This window comes from Silene latifolia, chromosome X, assembly GCF_048544455.1.
Source record: "Silene latifolia isolate original U9 population chromosome X, ASM4854445v1, whole genome shotgun sequence".
In the NCBI taxonomy this organism is placed as follows: Eukaryota; Viridiplantae; Streptophyta; class Magnoliopsida; order Caryophyllales; family Caryophyllaceae; genus Silene; species Silene latifolia.
In genome coordinates, this window is record NC_133537.1 from 75,568,190 (window position 1) to 75,588,508 (window position 20,319).

General features: G+C 35.1%; 2 protein-coding genes across 2 annotated transcripts; both read left to right on the forward strand.

Moving 5' to 3' along the window:
* Positions 1 to 10,593: 10,593 nt before the first annotated feature.
* On the forward strand, positions 10,594 to 11,496 carry LOC141617629 (uncharacterized). The gene has a single exon (XM_074434803.1). It carries the CDS (start codon positions 10,594 to 10,596, stop codon positions 11,494 to 11,496), a length of 903 nt encoding a protein of 300 aa, XP_074290904.1.
* Positions 11,497 to 12,017: 521 nt separating this feature from the next.
* Positions 12,018 to 12,725, forward strand: LOC141617630 (uncharacterized). The gene has a single exon (XM_074434804.1). It carries the CDS (start codon positions 12,018 to 12,020, stop codon positions 12,723 to 12,725), a length of 708 nt encoding a protein of 235 aa, XP_074290905.1.
* Positions 12,726 to 20,319: the final 7,594 nt, after the last annotated feature.

Here is a 20,319-nt window from a genome sequence, read left to right on the forward strand (position 1 = left end):
GATTATAAATCAACCTATAACATCCTTGCGGATGCGGAAGAAAACCGTAAACGAAATCCGAAGACTTCCATTTACCACAAAGTAACCATAAAGATATAAGGATACAAAGAAAAACTCTCTTCCAAAGAGTAAGTCACTTTAAATACCCCATAAGAGAAAAAAAATAAACTCATTAGAATAACAAAAAGACTTAGAAATAACCTTACAAATTCAACACAAACAGTGAGGAAACAAAAAACCTCAACTGCCTTCATTCATACCCGAGGCCCCTGAAAAACGAACCCTACCCAGAAAATACGAACTCGGGAGGCTCCTAGGCCACAACGCCTTTGTTAAAGTGTACCACGCGCGTGACACACGCACGAGTCACATCGTATCCGTAAAAGCCGTTAGCAAAACCCGAGTCGATAAAGACGGTATGGATTAAAGTTACAACGCTTATATGGAGTAAAGTTACGCTTATATGGACTAAAGTTACATATATATGGACAAAAGTTACGCTCTGATATGGACTAATTATACTCGCCAAGGACTTAATTTACATAAGTTCAAATTAGTATAAAGTTACAATCCTAAAAAAATTAAAGTTTCAAAAATTATGACTAAAGTTACAATCGTAAAACATTAAAGTTAGATTCATAAAATTACAATATTTACATAAAATTTATAAATCAGTAAAATTAATAAATTCAAATTTTTATATTAGAAATTGTCTAATAAAATTAAAGTTTCAATTTTTAGCATTAAAATTTCACTCGTAAAACATTAATGTTACATTTATAAATCAGTAAAATTAAATAAATTCAAATTTTTATATTAGAAATTGTCTAAAAAAAATTAAAGTTTCAATTTTTACCATTAAAGTTTCACTCATAGAACATTAAAATTACATTTATAAATCAGTAAAATTAAGTAAATTCAAATTTTTTTTAATAGAAATTGTCTAAAAAAATTAAAGTTTCAATTTTTAGCATTAAAGTTTCACTCGTAAAACATTAAAGTTACATTTATAAATCAGTAAAACTAAATAAATTCAAATTTTTATATTAAAAATTGTCTAAAAAAATTAAAGTTTCAATTTTAAGCATTAAAGTTTCACTCGTAAAACATTAAAATTAGACTCAAAAATTAATTTTATATATTTAATATAAAATTTTATAACATAAATTTATATTTTTATTTATAAAATGACCTTAAATATTAAAGTTATAATTTTAAAGAATTGAAGTTACAACAATAAATTAAAGTTACATTTATAAAACACTAAAATTTTCATCGTAAAATTTTAAAATATTAACCATCAATTTTAAAAGATCAATGGCTTAGATTAGGACTTAGGGACTCACCATTTTAGGTGGACTCATTTGAACTTGACTATATATAAAAATGGGATCAAGAGAGTCCACCTATTTACATGAGTCCCATGAGTCCTAATCTCAACCCTTAGATTGTAACAAAATGAAGGGCTAAGATTAAATCTAAAAATAAAGAACCTATATAAAACACACTAAAACCTAATATCTATTCATTTCACTGCCTCTCACTTCTGTCTCTTCCTCCCTTTTCCTCTCTCGCCTCTCTCATCACTCACCAACCCCATAAACGCCGCCCTTTACCCTTACGAGCCGCGCCGGTCCACACCGGTACCACACACGCACACGCGACGCCCCTTCCCTCACGCCGCCGCTTTATCTCCTCCTCGCCTCTCTTCTTCTTCCCTCGGTCACCACCCCGACACCACTACCGCCGCCCTCGCCTCCTCGGCCTTCACCACGCACGTCCCCTCTCGCCCTTGCATCCTCTCCGCCCTTGCCGCCTCTTTTCCTTCTTTTTCTCTTTTTTTGTTTTTTTTTTTTACGCCTCTTTCCTTTTTTTTTTTTTTTTTTTTTTTCCAGATCTGAGTAAGGAGTGTTTGTTGTTGTTTGTGGTGGGTCATTTGTGGTGATGGTGGTGGTGAAGCCGTGGTTCCTGCCGCTTCTGCTTTCGTTTTTTTTTGCTGCAGGGTGTCGTGGTTGGTGGTGGTGGTTGCAGGGGGGTTGTGGGGCTGGCATGGTGGTGAAGTTAGTGGTGGGTCAGGGGTGGACATTGGTGGTGGGTCAGGGGTTGACGTTGGTGGTCGGGGTGGACGTTGGTGGTGGGTCAGGTGGTGGTCGTGTTGGCCGTTGGTGGTGGGTGGTTACCTATATATAAAATGACTCACAAGCATTAAAGTTCGACTCACAAGCATTAAAGTTCCGACTCACAAGCATTAAAGTTACACTTATATGGACTAAAGTTACGATGGACTAATAATACTCGCCAAGGACTTAAGTTACAAACCTAAAAAAATAAAGTTTCAAAAATTATGACTAAAGTTTTTATTGTAAAACATTAAAGTTACATTCATAAAATTTCAATATTTACGTAAAATTTATAAATTAGCAAAATTAATTAAAATCAAATTTTTATATTAGAAAATGTCTAAAAAAATTAAAGTTTCATATTTTAACATCAAAGTTTCAGTCGTATAAAATTAAAGTTATATTTATAAATTAATAAAATTAAATAAATTAAAATTTTTATATTACAAATTGGCTAAAAAAATTAAAGTTTCAAATTTTAGCATTAAAGTTTTACTCGTATAACATTAAAGTTACATTTATAAATAAGTAAATTAAATAAATTCAAATTTTTATAATAGAAATTATCGAAAAAAATTAAAGTTTCGATTTTTAGCATTAAAGTTTTACTCGTAAAACATTAAAATTTCATTCAAAAAACAATTTTATATATTTAAAATAAAATTTGATAACATAAATTTAAATTTTTATTTATAAAATGACCTTAAATATTAAAGTTACAATCATAAAGAATTAAAGTTACATTTATAAATTAAAGTTACGCTTGTACAACATTAAAGTTACAGTTTAAAAGTTTCAAATCTCAAATATCAATCTTAAAAGATCAATGGTCAAGATTAGAACTCATGGACTCACCATTTTAGGTGGACGCATTTGAACTCCTCTCTCTCTCTCTCTCTCTCTCTCTCTCTCTCTCTCTCCCCCTCTCTCTCTCCCCCTCTCTCTCTCTCTCTATCTATCTATCTATCTATCTATCTATCTATCTATCTATCTATCTATCTATCTATCTATCTATCTATATATATATATATATATATATATATATATATATATATATATATATATATATATATATATATATATATATATATATATATATATATATATATAGTCAAGTTCAAATGAGTCCACCTAAAATGGTGAGTCCCTAAGTCCTAATCTAAGCCATTGATCTTCTAAGATTGATGGTTAATATTTTAAAATTTTACGATGAAAATTTTAGTGTTTTATAAATGTAACTTTAATTTATTGTTGTAACTTCAATTCTTTAAAATTATAACTTTAATATTTAAGATATATATAGGGTGGACTCATGAGATCCTAATTCTATATACATATATATATATATATATATATATATATATATATATATATATATATATATATATATATATATATATATATATATATATAGTCAAGATCCGGTGAGAACGAACATTCGGTGAGAACGAGATAAATAACTGAGATCACACGCAACTCACCCCACATCTCCCTCCCATCTTCATCCACCCAACAAACTAAACTGCCTAACCACATATTCAGAGTCAGCCATCGCCGGTAGCCACCACGACCAACACCGGTGACATCACCATCTGACCCATATGTTACCGACGAGGTCACCGACCAACCTGTACAACACCGCCGACAACGAACCACCTTGCACAGCTGCACTGCCCTAATATATTGCCGAACTGACGCCTTCCTCACCACCATCACAACCGCACTAACCCTCTTTGGCGCGTCTTTTCGGCCAGCAACCACCTCCTTCCACCTTGTATTTTCCATCGCCGTCGCTATCAAATCATTTGGCAAAAATCACCGGTCTCACCTCTTGTTTCTTAGATCAATCAGTTTTCAATTGTGAAAAATCAATAATTCGCAAAAAATCAATCGTTATATTGGCATAACCAAAGGATTTTAGTCCGAAAAAATAATTTTCTGCTGATTGTAGAATGGTGGTTTCGATAACGGCGACATCACGCCGGAGATTGGTGGCGAGAAGGCTGATAAGTGGTGATGTGAAGGAAGTGCAGAAGTCAACAATTGTTCCCGTATGGTCTGGTTTGATCGGTGTTTATTGCTGGTGTAGTGGTGGCCTCGTTATGATGATGGTGATAGTGATTGTGGATGCTTATGAAAAATGGGAAGAGAAGCAGTCGATATTAGTATTTAAGTCTTGTCATATGCTAATTATTCAACAGCAAATTACTTGTGTATATATTCTCGGATGTATTTGTTACACTATCTTTTGTTCATTGTGTATGTCTCATTTTTCAAAGAGTGTATTTTCTACTTTATCTTTGACATATTGTTTGTTCATTGTGTGTGTCATTTTTTTTAGGAAAAAATGAGTTAGCGTCACCCGGTGGCGCTCAATCTCGGCGTCACCCTCTCACAAGCAATAAATGTGGACCCCCAAAATAATGGATAAATCCCATAAAATAAGCGAGGAACTCAATAATAAAGGGTGCATGTGAGAAGGTGGCCCCGAAATTGGGTGCCACCCGGTGGCGCCGTATTTTTAAAGTGTTTGTATATTCAACCATTTATCTTTGAAATGGTGTGTGTTGTTAATGGAACTAGTATAGTACCATACTATAACATGTCATCTTATGTATACAATTCGGGATTTATTTAGTTTTTGGTAACATTAAAATTATTACCATATGCATGAATTATATTACCAGATACATTAATCGTAATTGAGAAAAAGCGTAACTAGAATTGGATGAAGTGTATCTGCATCGTTATAAAATGTATCTAAAATTCAAGTGAAAAGCGACCCTATAATAGTTTAAATTGTATTTGAAATTTGGTAAAAAAAAATGCATATATGACACACGGAGTATATTTGTGATTTTCAATTGGTCTCCCTTGTGACGGGTTACCATTTGTGGCGGATATTTTGTGAGATAAAATGGTAACAAAATGGGTTAGTGGAGAAAGGGGACCACATGAATAGTGTTGCAGAGAGAGAAAAAGTGGGTACTTTGTGAGGTAAAATGGTATCCGTCACTCAAGAGTGACGGATATGTGCCGTCACAAACAAGAATTTGTGATTTTAATGTATATAGGAGTTTAAAAAAAATAGAACAAATGTATGTACATTGTTAAAAAAATGTATCTAGAGTTTAGATAAAAAGCGTACCTATGATAATATAATGTGTGTCTGAGATTTTATAATAATGTAGATTCATTTAATAATGATGTAGATACACTTTTTTCAATCCTAGGTACATTTTCTCCCACATAGATACAAAAATACGAACTACCTATATACACAAATTATTATTCTAGATACAGAAATACGTGATTTGAATACACGTATATAACATGACTCAAATACACAAAAGTCAACCCAAATAAAAAATTCAAACCAATTAAAAATCCACAAAACAAATCTTAATTTTTAAAGGGGGGAAATAAAGCTTGTAAAAGGAAGTCAGCTAAATCCAAAAATTTCACCCAAACATCACAAACCCCTGCCTTCTTCTTCGTTGGCTCAATCCTCAATCCCCATTTTCATATAGCCTCAAATTATTAATCAATTACCTATGTGAATGTCTTCAACCAACAAATTTCAGTCACAGTTGCCCACATTTACCACCATTAATCACCAATCGCCCACCTTAAAACACCTTGGAATAGTCACAATCACTTTTCTACGGAAAATCAGACCAACACATGCCCTCTATACACCATCACTACAACCCATATTCTCCGACGACAGCAACAACCACTGTCATTTTTAGCCACTCCCGCTGACGGAGCTTCGACGACAATTACATCTGCCTTTTCCACCACGAAGCCACCTCCTCTTTGTTTTCCCCCTAATTATTAATATCGGGATTTATAAATTCCGGTACAGAAAGTACGACCACCTGTCGAAATTGTTATCGTCGGTGTGACGGCGCTGGTGGCACGGTTGTTGTGGTATGATGATAAGGAGGGACGACGATGGTGGATTGGTCGAGCTCCGACGATCATATAGCGGTGTTGGTGAGATTCTCCGACGAGAGTCTTGTTGGATCTCCGACAACTCGGGCTCTTGGTGAAATGTGGTAGGTGTTAAATTACGAAATGATGGGACGAAGGGTAGTTTGCGTGCGTTTAAGTAGGATTTGTTTAAGATTTAATCAGAGCCTTTCATATTAGTTTAATCTAATGGTAGATATGCGTTCTCACCGAATGATCGTTCTCACCCGATCCTAAATCTCTCTCTCTCTCTCTCTCTCTCTCTCTCTCTCTCTCTATATATATATATATATATATATATATATATATATATATATATATATATAGGGTCAGGTTCCGGTGAGAACTAGCAAAATAATGAGAAACCGTGAGAACCCTTACTAAATCTTTACCAAATCTTATTTCGAAAGTTTTGATGGATGATTTACCCTTAGTTTAGTTTATTCAAACACATGCTTTGGTATAGCTAAACATAACTTATCGATTTTATTAACAAAATATAAACTTTAGGAAAAATTGCAAATTACTACCTAGTATAATCAGTATTTTTCAAAATACTACATATTATAACTTTTTATTCAAAGTACTACCTTCAAAGTTACAACTTTTCCTAAATTGCTACCTAATAAGCTTAATTAGCTCTTAATTGAGGTAAATTAATCAAAACTCATAAATTAATATTGGACACCCATTTTACCCTCTTTAAATACTCATTCCTCATCATATTCTTAACTTTTTTTACCACCACCAGAATTCAGCCCCCACATCACCAAAAGCACTGCAACCACCGCCAATAGTATCACGTCGGCCCAGTCCCACCATCTTCAATATTCACCACACCTAACATCATCTCCCACCTAACCACACATTAATAATCCACCACCATAGCGCCACCTAAGTCCCACCTTTACCTTACAACTACCACGTCTAAACCACCACCACCACCACACCTAAAGCCCCAACTAGCGAAAATCTTAGATCTAAGGAGTAAGATTCCTGAAGGTGCAATTACATCCTAAGGTAGTGTTGTAGTGATGTGGACGACAAGTGGGAATCACAGTCGTGGTGGGTTTATGGTGATTTCTGAAGGTGGTGACAGTTGATAGTGGTGTTCTGTGGAGGAAGAGAATGCAAAAGAAAGGATTGATTAGTGAGGGGTAGTATTAATAAGGGTATAATGGGTAGTTCATTTAGGATTAAATTAAAAGAGGGGAAAAATCCATGAAAGTCACCTTATAATGTCAATTAAGTGCTAAATCAAATTATTAGGTAGCAACTTAAGAAGAGTTGTAGTTTTATAGGTAGTAATGTGAATAAACAGATATAATATGTAGTATTTTGCAAAATTTCAACTATAATAGGTAGTATTTTGCAATTGGGCCCTAACTTTATGTACAAAATTACAATTAGATACACCAAAATGGCTATTGATGCACCAAAACGATTACTAGGTGCATGAAGATTGTTACATGCATGAAAATGACTACTAGATAGGTGCATGAAAATAACGGGCGTTATATGCACGAAAATAGTTCTAGGTGCATGAAAATTGTTGGATACATGAAAATGAGTAGCAAGTGCATGAAAATTAATAAAATGTATTTCGCCTCGATTTCCGTCAATAGTTTATATTTTTTTGGACCAAGTAGTATGTTATGTAGCCATAAAACTCTATGGCGAATCCAAATATGTCACGTTATGAATTTTTTTTTTTGTAAGGTGGAGTTCTCACAGTTCTCGTTATGTTGATGGTTCTCACTGGATCCAAATTCTGTATATATATATATATATATATATATATATATATATATATATATATGTATATATATATATACATGTATATATACAAATATATATATATATGTATATATATATATGTATACATATATATATATGTATATATATACATATATATATATATGTATACATATATATATATATTTGTATATATACATATGTATATATATATATATATATATGTATACATATATATATATATATATATATATACATATATATATACAATATATATATATTTCAGATTTCACATCCGATTTAATAATCAACCCCATTACTAGCATGCGACCAAAGTAATACCAATACCCCATTACCCACATCTTGTGACCAAATTGAACATGATGGTGAAGGTCAACATAATAAAGCCACTCAAAATATTACACAACTAAATAACGGATTTATGAGAAACAATTTACGAGAAAAGCTCCGGGAACTTGGTCGAGTAACTCTGACACTCGGCGGATCAGCGGGTTCTCGGTCGAATATCATGGGTACTCGATCGAGTATCCACTAGTCAAAATGCTGTTCTCATCTAAAATTGCCAAACTTATCCTACCTTACCTGTAAATTCAAGTTCCGTGACATCAAATATCACCCAAAAATCCATACACTAACGATCCACAAACTCCAGCGGAAATAAATCTTGGCCTTATGGCCGGATTAAAACCCAACCATAAAAATTTCTAGTACGAAATAAATAACCAAAACCATAATAAGTTCAACAACCAAGCAAGAAAGAGTCACAACTGGGAAGCATCAAGCTCAAGGCTCCACACCCACATCCTCACCCATCTGGTCCACATCCATTGTGCCTAATGTTCCAGATCCAACACCTGCCTCAACAAAACCATCACCACCAACCCATATCCCCTCCAAGTCAAGCTGGCTCCTATAATTGGCACCCTAAGGACCTGAAAGGCATCCGAACTCATAACTAGTCAAGGCTCCTCACATAGCCCTATCCACACCATGCTATGGAAGACCCCACTATCATCTCCTACTCCTCTCCACCACACCGGCTGAGCACAAGTAGTTCCCACGTTCTGGAGGTGCGTCATCTCATGCATGTTCCTCAAGACTAAGCCGTTCGACAACCTCTCTGTGAACTCACTTACCTGCATCCTAGGGCCAGGGACACTCGGGTAGGCCGGGTATTGGTACTGGTGCGGAGGAGCAAAGGGTGCCTTGGTCTCAACCTCTCTAGTCGCCCTAGCTCCCCTCGCCTCGCGAGGAGGCTGAGTCACTCTCTTCCGGCGGGGAGTCAACACTGGCTCGGGCATGTCTTCAAGGATGTGATTAGGAATGAGGTAACTCTAGGGTGGAAGCTCGGGATTCCCACTCTCCGGGTCAAACTCCCCTAAGTGATTGGTTTCCTGAAGGTTTTTCGCATCCGGTAACCTCATCCATCTAGCCCCCCTCACTCTCTATGATAGTGTCCCATCATCCAACACTCTCAATCACTTGGTATGAAGTAGGTAGATCTTGTTGATATTAGGGACTCCCTTAAACAAGGCCTGGAGATCAGCAGTGGGCTCAAAGTTGGCTAGCCTTTGAGCCAAAAGGGTCACTATGGCACCACAACTAAGGTGACGGTGTTTGGACTGGGCCATGTGAGCTAGACTCGCACATACTAGAGTTGGAGTGGTAAAGTAGAAATGCTTCCCTTGGGTCGGGTTTAGGTAGGACACTAACAACATCACATCATGTGAGTTCAACTTACTCACATCAGTCCTCCCCTACAAGAGATAGGTCATAATCCTCAGAAAGATACGAAGGGACACATGTTGCACATCATTAATGAGCATAACACCCATACTAGGTATGGGTTGGCCTGTGAACAAAGGAAGGAAACGGGTAGCCCCACTTTCCGTTCCCACATTCTCTAGGTACCCCTCCTGAGCCTTTTTCAAATTCAAATTGTCAGCCACCTCATCCAGGATCAACCTAAAAGTAGGTGTTCATAAGACGAAAACTAACAGTTTTATGAGCAACATTATACTTATAAGAACTCATAAATTCTAAGGTCAAAAAAGCATTGGACTTCTTACGAAGTCGTTGCAAACCCTCCATGCCCAACATGTGTCAGACATCAACCTCAATCTCCAATTCCTCCAAAATACTCACATCCACACACCGGGTAGGTTTCATGGTGCGTGTCATCAAAGCAACAAAAGCTTTATTTTCATAATTGTGTCCATATAATTAATGTAAACATACTTTTCAGTTTTTGAGTTGAAACATTTGAGTTCTAGTCATGGAAACAAAGAAAGCTTATCCTTCATTAAAACCCTGAAAAACACGTACTTTTCAGTTTTTTATTTCTTTTTTCAATTTTTAAGATTGAACCATGGCAAAAACTCGTGCACGAAATAAGAATTCAGTAACTGAAGATAATACCGTAGTTGTAGAAACGATTAATGAGCCTGTAGAATCTTCTATTCATCAAATTGGGGAAATTTTGGTGGATATTCCGGAGGCTAGTAACGTTGTGCCAAATTCAGGTATGGATCCATCGGCTATTGTTGGTCAATTATTAAATCTTACTGGATTATTAGATAAGCATGCTGAGAATGAGATTGTGCACCATGAATTGGATACTGATAATACTATTCCATCAAATTCGGCTATTCCTTTACCCACCACTGATTTAGGCATTAGATTTACCAAACCTTGGAGTTAAGTTGTCAAACATAAACCAGGAATGAGTTTGTTTTATTGTGATAAGAGTGCGGTAACTCGGACAGTTAAGATTGAGGAAGAGGATGTATTGGATGAGATAAAATTCTTGCAAAACACAGTTATGGGTAATTTCTTGGGTTCTAAGCCAAAGATTCAACAGGTAGATGAATTTGTCTTGAAGAACTGGAATAATGTTGATAGACCAATAGTGCAGTATTATAAGAAGGGGTGGTACAGCTTCAGTTTTTTGTCTGAGGAAGACATGAATGAAGTTCTAAAGGGTGGGCCATGGACAATGGGATCTGGTAACCTTATTCTTAAGAAATGGTCACCTACTTTTACACAAGAAATGGATTCAGTCTTGATAGTTCCAGTTTGGGTTTTGTTCCCTGACTTGGATACCTTTATGTGGTCAGATAAGGTTCTCACTAAACTAGCTAGTGTTGTGGGAAAGCCTCTTTTTGCAGACTTACCAACAATATATAAATCCAAGCTGTCCTTTGTTAGGGTAATGGTTGAGGTTGATGTGGCTGGAGCACTTCCCACAACTATCACATTAACCTCTCCTTACCATGGTGAAACTAGTCAGAGAGTTATCTATGAATTATTGCCATACTATTGTCATTGCTGCAGAAAAATGGGCCATACAAAAGAGAAATGCAAGTTCATAAGAATTAATAACAATATTGATGGGATAAAAACAAAGAAGGTGGTTCAGGAGTATCAACTTGTTCAGATTAATGACACTCACACACAAGTTGGTCAGGACTCAAGAAGCCATGTGCTAGGCCATTCGTCTTCCAAGTTAGGGGATGAGTCTTCTGTTGAGGTAGCAGCTTTGAGCTCAGAATATATGGGACTAGGCTCATCTGTTGTTTCAGAAAAACACTCTCCACCTAATGAAAAAGAGGAGGTCTCAAAATGACATGTGCTAGGTCAAAATGACATTGGTGTTGTTGGGGTCATTAATTTGAATAAGGAAGGGCAGAAAATGAGCACAGTACAGATGGGGGTATCTGTTAGCAACAATTACTCTTTACTGCAGTCAAAAGGACTCTTATAGGATGATGTACTTGAGGTCCGTCAGGCAGGGGAGCCTCCAGATCTAGGGAAATGATAATTTCATCTTGGAACATTAGGGCTCTTAATGATCCAATAAAACAGCAGGAAGTTAGGGGTTATTTAATTAAAAATAAAGTGGAAGTGTTTGGACTCCTGTAAACTAGGGTGAAAGTCAAAAATTCTGCTACTATTATTAGGAGTTTCCTATTTTTTCTGTTATCAATAATTATTCTCACCATTAGAATAGTAGAATATGGGTGTTTTTGGATTCTAGGAAGATAACACTAATCAATTCTAGAATACATGATTAGCTTATTCATCTGCAACTTCATCATCATGTCTTTAACAAGACTATCTTTGTCACTATTATTTATGGAAGTAATGATGGTGGACATAGAGATAGATTATGGGATGAGCTCAGAAGTGTGGCTGGTAACTGTAACCAATTGGATTGTGCTAGGTGATTTTAACATTGTTAAGGAAATAGGGGAAAGAATAGGAGCAAATCCTCCTTCAGTTACTGAGATAATGGCTTTTAACCAATGTTTAACGGATTGTTTTTTGGATGACATTCACAGTTTTGGCTTTGAACACACTTGGACTAATAAGAGAGACATCAATGCTAGAATATGGTCTAGGTTTGATAGAGTTCTTATTAACTCTACATGGTTGGTTCAGTTTCCTACTACTCATGTTCAAATTATTCCTTCTGGAATTTCTGACCATTCTCCATTATTAGTGGTAGTGAAGGATGATTATAATATAAAGAGAAAATTTAGTTATTTGAATTGTTGGGAGAAACATACAGATTATGGGAAGACAGTTTTAGAAGCCTGGGATACGCATGTGAAAGGTAATCAGATATTCAAGCTCTTCACAAAACTGAAGAATGTAAGGAAGCATGTCATTACATTGCATAAGAATCATTATATTGGTATTTCACAGAAGGTTAATATAGCTAGGAAAGATTTAGAGAATTGTCAGATCAAGTTGCAGGAGTCCCCATTGGATCCTCTTCTTATTGAGCAAGAGAAAGATTTGTTGGACAAATATTTAACTTTAAGGAAGACTAAAAGAAGTTCTCTCATTTAAAGGGCAAAGATAAAAGATATTAAATATAAGGATGCCCCTATTAGCCATTTCTTCTCAAGAATAGTTGCCAGGAAGCATCAAAGTTTAATAGGGAAAATCCAGGATATGAATGGTAATAGCAGATAAGGTATTCAGGAGGCAAATGCTGCCTTTGTGGAATACTATTGTAATACCCCGTAATTTGATAAATATTTATAAGAATAAATTATGTAAATTCAAATAATTAAGTAAAAGGCATTTATATTAATAATTGCAAATAAGACGAGAATTAATAATAAAATATTAAGTGAGTCGGGAATTGCATATTGGGCCTTGAGATGGCTCGTGTATTGGTATGTTGGGCTCGTAGTGCTCGAGTAGTATTGATATAATAATAATAATAATAATAATAATAATAATAATAATAATAATAATAATAATAATAATAATAATAATAATAATAATAATAATAACAATAATAATAATAAGAACAATAATAATAATAATAATAATAATAATAATAATAATAGTAATAGTAATAATAATAATAATAATAACAACAATAACAATAAACAACAACAATAACGACAACAACAACAACAACAACAACAACAACAACAACAACAATAACAACATAACAACAACAATAACAACATCACAATAACAATAACAATAACAATAACAATAACAATAACAATAACAATAACAATAACAATAACAATAACAATAACAATAACAATAACAATAACAATAACAATAACAATAACAATAACAACAATAACAACAATAACAACAATAACAACAATAATAACAATATAGTAGTAATAATAATAATAGTAGTAATAATAATAATAATAATAATAATAATAATAATAATAATAATAATAATAATAATAATAATAATAATAATAATAATAATAATAATAATAATAATAATAATGAAAGCTGCGCGCATCCTTCTAAAAAATAATAATAATAATAATAATAATAATAATAATAATAATAATAATAATAATAATAATAATAATAATAACAAAAACAACATTAACAATAACATTAACAACAACAATAACAATTAACAATAACAATTAACAACAACAACAACAACAACAACAACAACAACAACAACAACAACAACAACAACAACAACAACAACAACAACAACAACAACAACAACAACAACAACAACAACAACAACAACAACAACAACAATAACAATAATAACAATAATAACAACAATAACAATAGCAATAACAATAACAACAATAACAATAATAATAATAATAATAATAACAACAACATTAACAATAACATTAACAACAACAATAACAATTAACAATAACAATTAACAACAACAACAACAACAACAACAACAACAATAAAAATAATAATAATAATAATAATAATAATAATAATAAGAATAATAATAATAATAATAATAATAATAATAATAATAATAATAATAATTAATGATACGGTCGTTATGTACCAAAAATAAAATACCTAAATACTACTAACAGAAGTCAGCGGTAAGTAGGGTCGATCTCCACAGGGAGGCGGTCACTATCCACTTGTCTATTCGGTCTGTCTAGGTCACAAGTTGGGGGTTTTGATTGTTTTAACTAAACTAAAGAGGCTAAGGCAAGAGGAAATAACAAGAGAAAATAATGATGAAAAACAGGGGTAAAACAGATAAAAGAGAGAAATATGCTAGGAATCGGTCTACCGTGGCAGCTACACTATCGGGTCAACTGTGTAATACTACGGATTTATGAGTCTCTGGGTACTCTATCGAGTAGGCCTTACTCTGTCGAGTAAGGGTGAGTTGCATTTTATAAAAGTTTCTGACCTGTTGGGTACTCGATCGAGTAACGCAGATACTCGATCGAGTAAGGGGGCACTCGATCGAGTACCTTAGCTACTCGATCGAGTAGCCGGTTTACGGGGAGTTATTTCTCGGGTTTTCTTAATAATGTGATTAGGTATATAATCTTTTCCGTCATTGTTCTTAAACACTTTTTCAAAACCTAATTACTGTCAAGAGAGAAAACAAAGTACGTTCTTCGCTTTAATCGCATTGTTAGCAAATCCCGGAGTTTGGAAGGTCGGATTTCACCTTTCGTTATACCGTTGAGATCCTTGCGTCGAGGGTAAGATCTATGTACCGTTTTTATAGTATTTCCTTTAAGTTGTTTAACCCCTAATATGGGGATTTGGGGGTTTTGTTGTAGATAATGATTGGTAGTGATTATGTGTATGTATGATAGGAGGAGTTGTAGAAGAGGCTTTTTTGATGTTTGTTGAGACCGTCTCGATTGTTGTGCTTTCCAGGTAGGGTTTCCCTACTCAGTATTAGTCCCATAGTGATTGTTGATGTGTTGAGATTGATTGTTTGATTAATATCGTAATTGTATTGTGACGGTTGTGATTGTGATTGTTTGTCTCTGGTTCTCGAGATGCGTTCTCGGCTGAATGGAGTCACTTGCGGGAGTGGCTTCACGCCCTAGTTTCGCCCTTCGTGGAACCCGCCACGGAAGGGGATGTGCACATTAATGGACAGGGTTATCGCTCAATTTGAGGAGCGGGGATTTGGTGGGTACGGTGCGGTCCCCCTGGCGGTGGGTCCAAAGTGGACGATCGGTGATTGAGATTGATGGGACTGGTGTGATTGAGTGTGTGTGACGGTGTAAGCTGTCTGTTTGTCGTATTGTTGATATATATAAGTTGTGTGATTAGTACTGACCCCGGTTGTTGTTTTGTAAAACCTGCGGTGATCCATTCGGGGATGGTGAGCAGTAATTGAGCAGGTTTGAGTTGAGTTACTGGGATAGCTGGGATGTGCCACCGTCTGACGATAGAAGTCTTCCGCTGTAGCTTTACTAGTTTTATAGACATTTCAGTTAACTCAGTAGACAGTTGGTTTTGAGAACATGTATCGTATTTTGGTATTTGGTTGCAGTTGTAATCTTTTACTAAAGTTATATTATTTAATGTGGTTTCGTTATTGTCTTATGATTATCATGCCTCGGGTAACCGAGATGGTAGCACTTACATGCCTTAAGTGGTCCTGGTAAGGCTCTTGGAGTATGGGGGTGTTACAAATGGTATCAGAGCGACGATCCTGAAACTTGTAACCAATGAATCTAATGAATATAAGGAGTCAATTAAAATGAACCCGGGGTAAAGGTTGTAGGAGCTAATGCAAAGGCTTGGGAGACGTCCTAAAGTCGCGAACTCGCTCTACAATTTTGAACCGGTCACATGGGGGGTGTATGTCAAGGTCGTATGTGATGCTTGTTAGTTCGTATGTGGATGTGATGATGTATGTTGTAATTGTTGGATGTTGGAGTAAAAGGTTGAGATTGTGAATGCAAGGTTGGTGAAGTATATAGAACTGTTGTTGATTGAAAGCATGTTGCATGGTAGTTGGTTTACAATGTTGGTTGGAATTGTAGGAAAAGTATATGAGAATGATGAATGATGTGGTAGAAAAAGGAAGTAGTTCATATGTGATAATATGTGATGAATGATGATGTTGCAGGATGGATGATTCATAATGTGGCATAATAATAACATGTGCATAAGAATGTTGTGTCGTATACGTATATTTTGTTTGCATAAAGTTCACTAGTACAATTAATGCAATTGGCATCGGTTATAAACAGTGATTGGCATCGGTTCCCAACCGATGCCAATGCGGGCGATGCCAATGACATTTTTTTGAATTGGCATCGGTTCATGAACCGATGCCAATTTACACATATTGGCATCGGTTGTCAACCGATGCCAATGTCCACATACTAGCATCGGTTTGTTTTCACTCGGCATCGGTTATAAACCGATGCCAATTTACACATATTGGCATCAGTTGTACACAGAAAACCGATGCTAATTGAAAATTTTTGGATTGAGTTGTACAATAGGAACCATTTTTTTCTTTTTTCGTGCCTAATAATTTTTCGTGCGCAACAAATAAATTATAGTTATTATAGAGTCTGCATTTTATTATCATAAAAAGCTATAGAAAATTTGGTAACATCTCTCTATAAATTGAACAATCCAAATTTAATTAACAACCTGCAAATTCAAGTTCGATACCAAAAAATCCAAAACAACTGTTCAACAAATTGTATCCAGCAATCATCACATACATCAAAACCCTTAACTATTCAAGTGTCTAAATCAACCTTCACTACTTCATATATTTTATTTTTACAATATAGACCTCGAAGCTCCCGAACCTCGTTCATTTCTTCAAGTGTAATAATTGTTGCTCCTGAAATACAATATAAACAAGAACAAAGTAATGATAAACTAAATTACTGATTAGAACAACTTAGAAAGAGAAATAAACTATAACTTAGAACAATTTAGAAACAGGAATGACATTGAAATACCTTCTCCTATTTGTCTTCTGACATTGAATGTCGTACAGTGATGTTCCACATCCATTTTATGCACTACTTGAATAAGCACAAAGTCAGCAGCAAAGTGATCCTCAAGCATTAACATGGGTCAATTCATAGAAACTAATCAGAACTGAGGAAAAACAGAGGCTGAAATTTTCAAACAGACCCACAACTAAAAATTTTAAGAATAGACCTCGAATGCTCACTATAGCATTTAATGATGCTTGATGATGTTCTTTACTTGCGTGGCTACAGCAAACTCATACACAATCAAACTCACTTTTACTTGCAGCTGCTGATATATAAGTCAGATTCGCCACAGTTTCAGGGACGTATTGAATCCAGACTCCAGAGCTTAGTCATGTCGGAACTACTATCTGCGAGTGCAACTAAATTCAATGAGTGGTATCCGTCGAAATAAGTGCCTTATAAATAATCCCAAGACAATGCACCAACAATGTGAACTAATAATATAAGGACAAAGTAGCAGTATCCATTTTGCCAATAAAATCACAAGGTATTTAGTTCTCAATACTAAGAAAAATAGTCCATCCACCACACTTAGTCTTAAGTCTCAATATTATTAATACATGATGCAATTTCAAATAGAGGTGGAAATAAAACAGGAAGGAATCAGAGAGGAGTTTTTTCTCATATACTGATAGTGGGCAGTAAGAAGGATCAAACAAACATAAGAAAAGCAAGTAGTTAGCTAGGCTACTTGTTTCCTAAAAAAAATCGTCACTCGACTCAATGTTACCCACGTACTCACTTCCAATGCTCCTGTCAAATTTTACCAACCATGCGCTTGTTATCATTTCAACATCAGAAAACATATATTCAACCTGCAGCTAGAGCTAGGGGTAAGAGCCAATATCTCAGCATTTAAATCAATCTAACTTTATTATTTGCATTAGTGCCAGTCTAAACTTGCACCACATAATGCATTTTAGCCTAAATTACCATCCTCATCATGCCCAAACATTCTTTTTTTTTTTAATCTCTGGATAATATCCAACAATACATGGGTTTAAGGGAAAGGACCTCGTTTGTGAACTACAAGTGGGCAGACTGGCAAATCTTCAAAATTTATTCTAACTCTGAACACGGATTTTGGCAAATCAAAAGATTTGGATTTGAAAATATTCTGGATTTGAACGAATCAGAGTTAGTGCAGGTTTTTGATTAGTTATACAACAATGCTAGTAAAAATGTACAAGATTAATTAAGAGAAAGAGCTAAGCCTAATACATGAATAACATAATACAACACCCTAATTTGAATTGGATAAAAGACCCCCAATTTCATGAACCCTAATTCTCAAATGCTCTAAATTTAATCCTAATATTTGAAATAGAAACAACAATAACAACATCACATAACAATTTGATATAGTCAATTTAGCATAAAATGAGATTTAAAAAACGACTCATAAACCCTAACAAAATTAATTGGAATTATACAAAAGGGAGACTATACCTATTATACATAGAATGAGGAAAAAGAAGCTGCCATGGGATGTTGTTGTGCGAGGGCGGAATTTAAGAGCGTGGAGAAGGGTTGATATACGTATATGGAGGTTGCTTGTGATGGTGGAGTGTGCACAGTCGCAAGGATGCTTGTGGTGATGGTGACGGAGGTGGTTTGTGGAGAAGAGCAAGATAACCCTCGTGGGCGGTGTTGCTGGACGCCATGGATGTAGAGTGAGGGGAGTTGGATCGAGTAGTGAGAGAATGGAAAATAGATCTAGGTTTTTACCTTCAACTTTCCCAATACGTTAGTATAAAATAATTACACAAATTGGCATCGGTTTCATTTTACAACCGATGTCACTAATGCGAAATTGGCATCGGTTCTAAACATACAACCGATGCCAATCATCCAAAATACACTATTGGCATCGGTTCTTTAGTCAGAACCGATGTCAATATCACTTCAAATTACATTTGCCATCGGTTTTTATTAGAACCGATGCTACTAAGGCGATGGCAATTGCCTTAATTGTACTAGTGGTTGTATGATAAGTTTATGTACTTGTCCACTATTGTTCATGTGTATATGTGGTAAGAAGTGTGTAGCAGTAATGGATGAATTGGTTGGAAGAGATTAAGTAAGTAGTTGCATAAAAATATGAAATTCATGTGTGGAACATGTTTATGTGGGTAATGGATTTTATAATATTGCGATGTTAGTAACATGTGAATAGGGGATTTTATGTCGTATATTATGTTATTGGGTACGTAAAGTTATAAAATAAAAGCATGTGGGTAAATCGTGATTGACAAGTTAAATAACCTATGTGCATGATGAATGTTGTTGCTTGGCTTTTGAAAATAGTAACATATGATTATGAATACTGGTTTTATGAGTTTTAGCCTGGTTTTGTTTGCTTGGTTGCTGTTTAAGCTGTTTGGAAGTAAAAATCAAATAGTTATGTCGTCTGATTACAACAAAGTTGTCTTTAAACTGTTATAACTTTATATGCATAAATGATTTTGATGTGATTCCAATTGGAGGTGATAGCTTGTCCTTTTACGATTCTAACGATTGGTCACACGCCCAAAACGACCAAGAAATGAGTGAGTTATTGCTGTTTTACGAAAACTGGACAGTGCTGAGAAATGCGTAGGTACTCGATCGAGTAGCCTTGGTACTCGATCGAGTAGGGGGGCACTCGATCGAGTAAGTCATTTACTCGATCGAGTGGCCCTGTTAATTTGTTTTACGTGCTTCTGATCTTCACCTAGTCGATCGAGTAAGTCACTTACTCGATCGAGTGGCCTGTACTCGATCTAGTGACCCCTATTTTGGGTCATATGTTTATCTTTTGACTTCGTTGGATATTATGTTTAATTCAAAGGTGTTAAATTATTTCGTTATGTATTGTTTTACGTATGTGTTGGTCCTGAAGCGTAAGTTACCCAATCTTATGGTGGTGAGTGGCACCTTATGGTGAGTATGAGTTTGGTGGGAGGAGATGAGCTATATGTGGTTGTGCTGAGAATTGAAAAGACAAAAAGAACATTGATGAGTCGATTGAGGCATGGTGCAAGTTTTGGTGAGACGTGGTGAGTGATATATTCGCGAATTTGAGTGATGTAAAGGCAAGTGGATGTGAGTAAGGAGTAATGTAAGTGTAAGGAATGTGAGACTAAAGGGGTGTGAGGGAAGGATGTGGATAGTAGCAACTTGAGATGTGTAAGAAT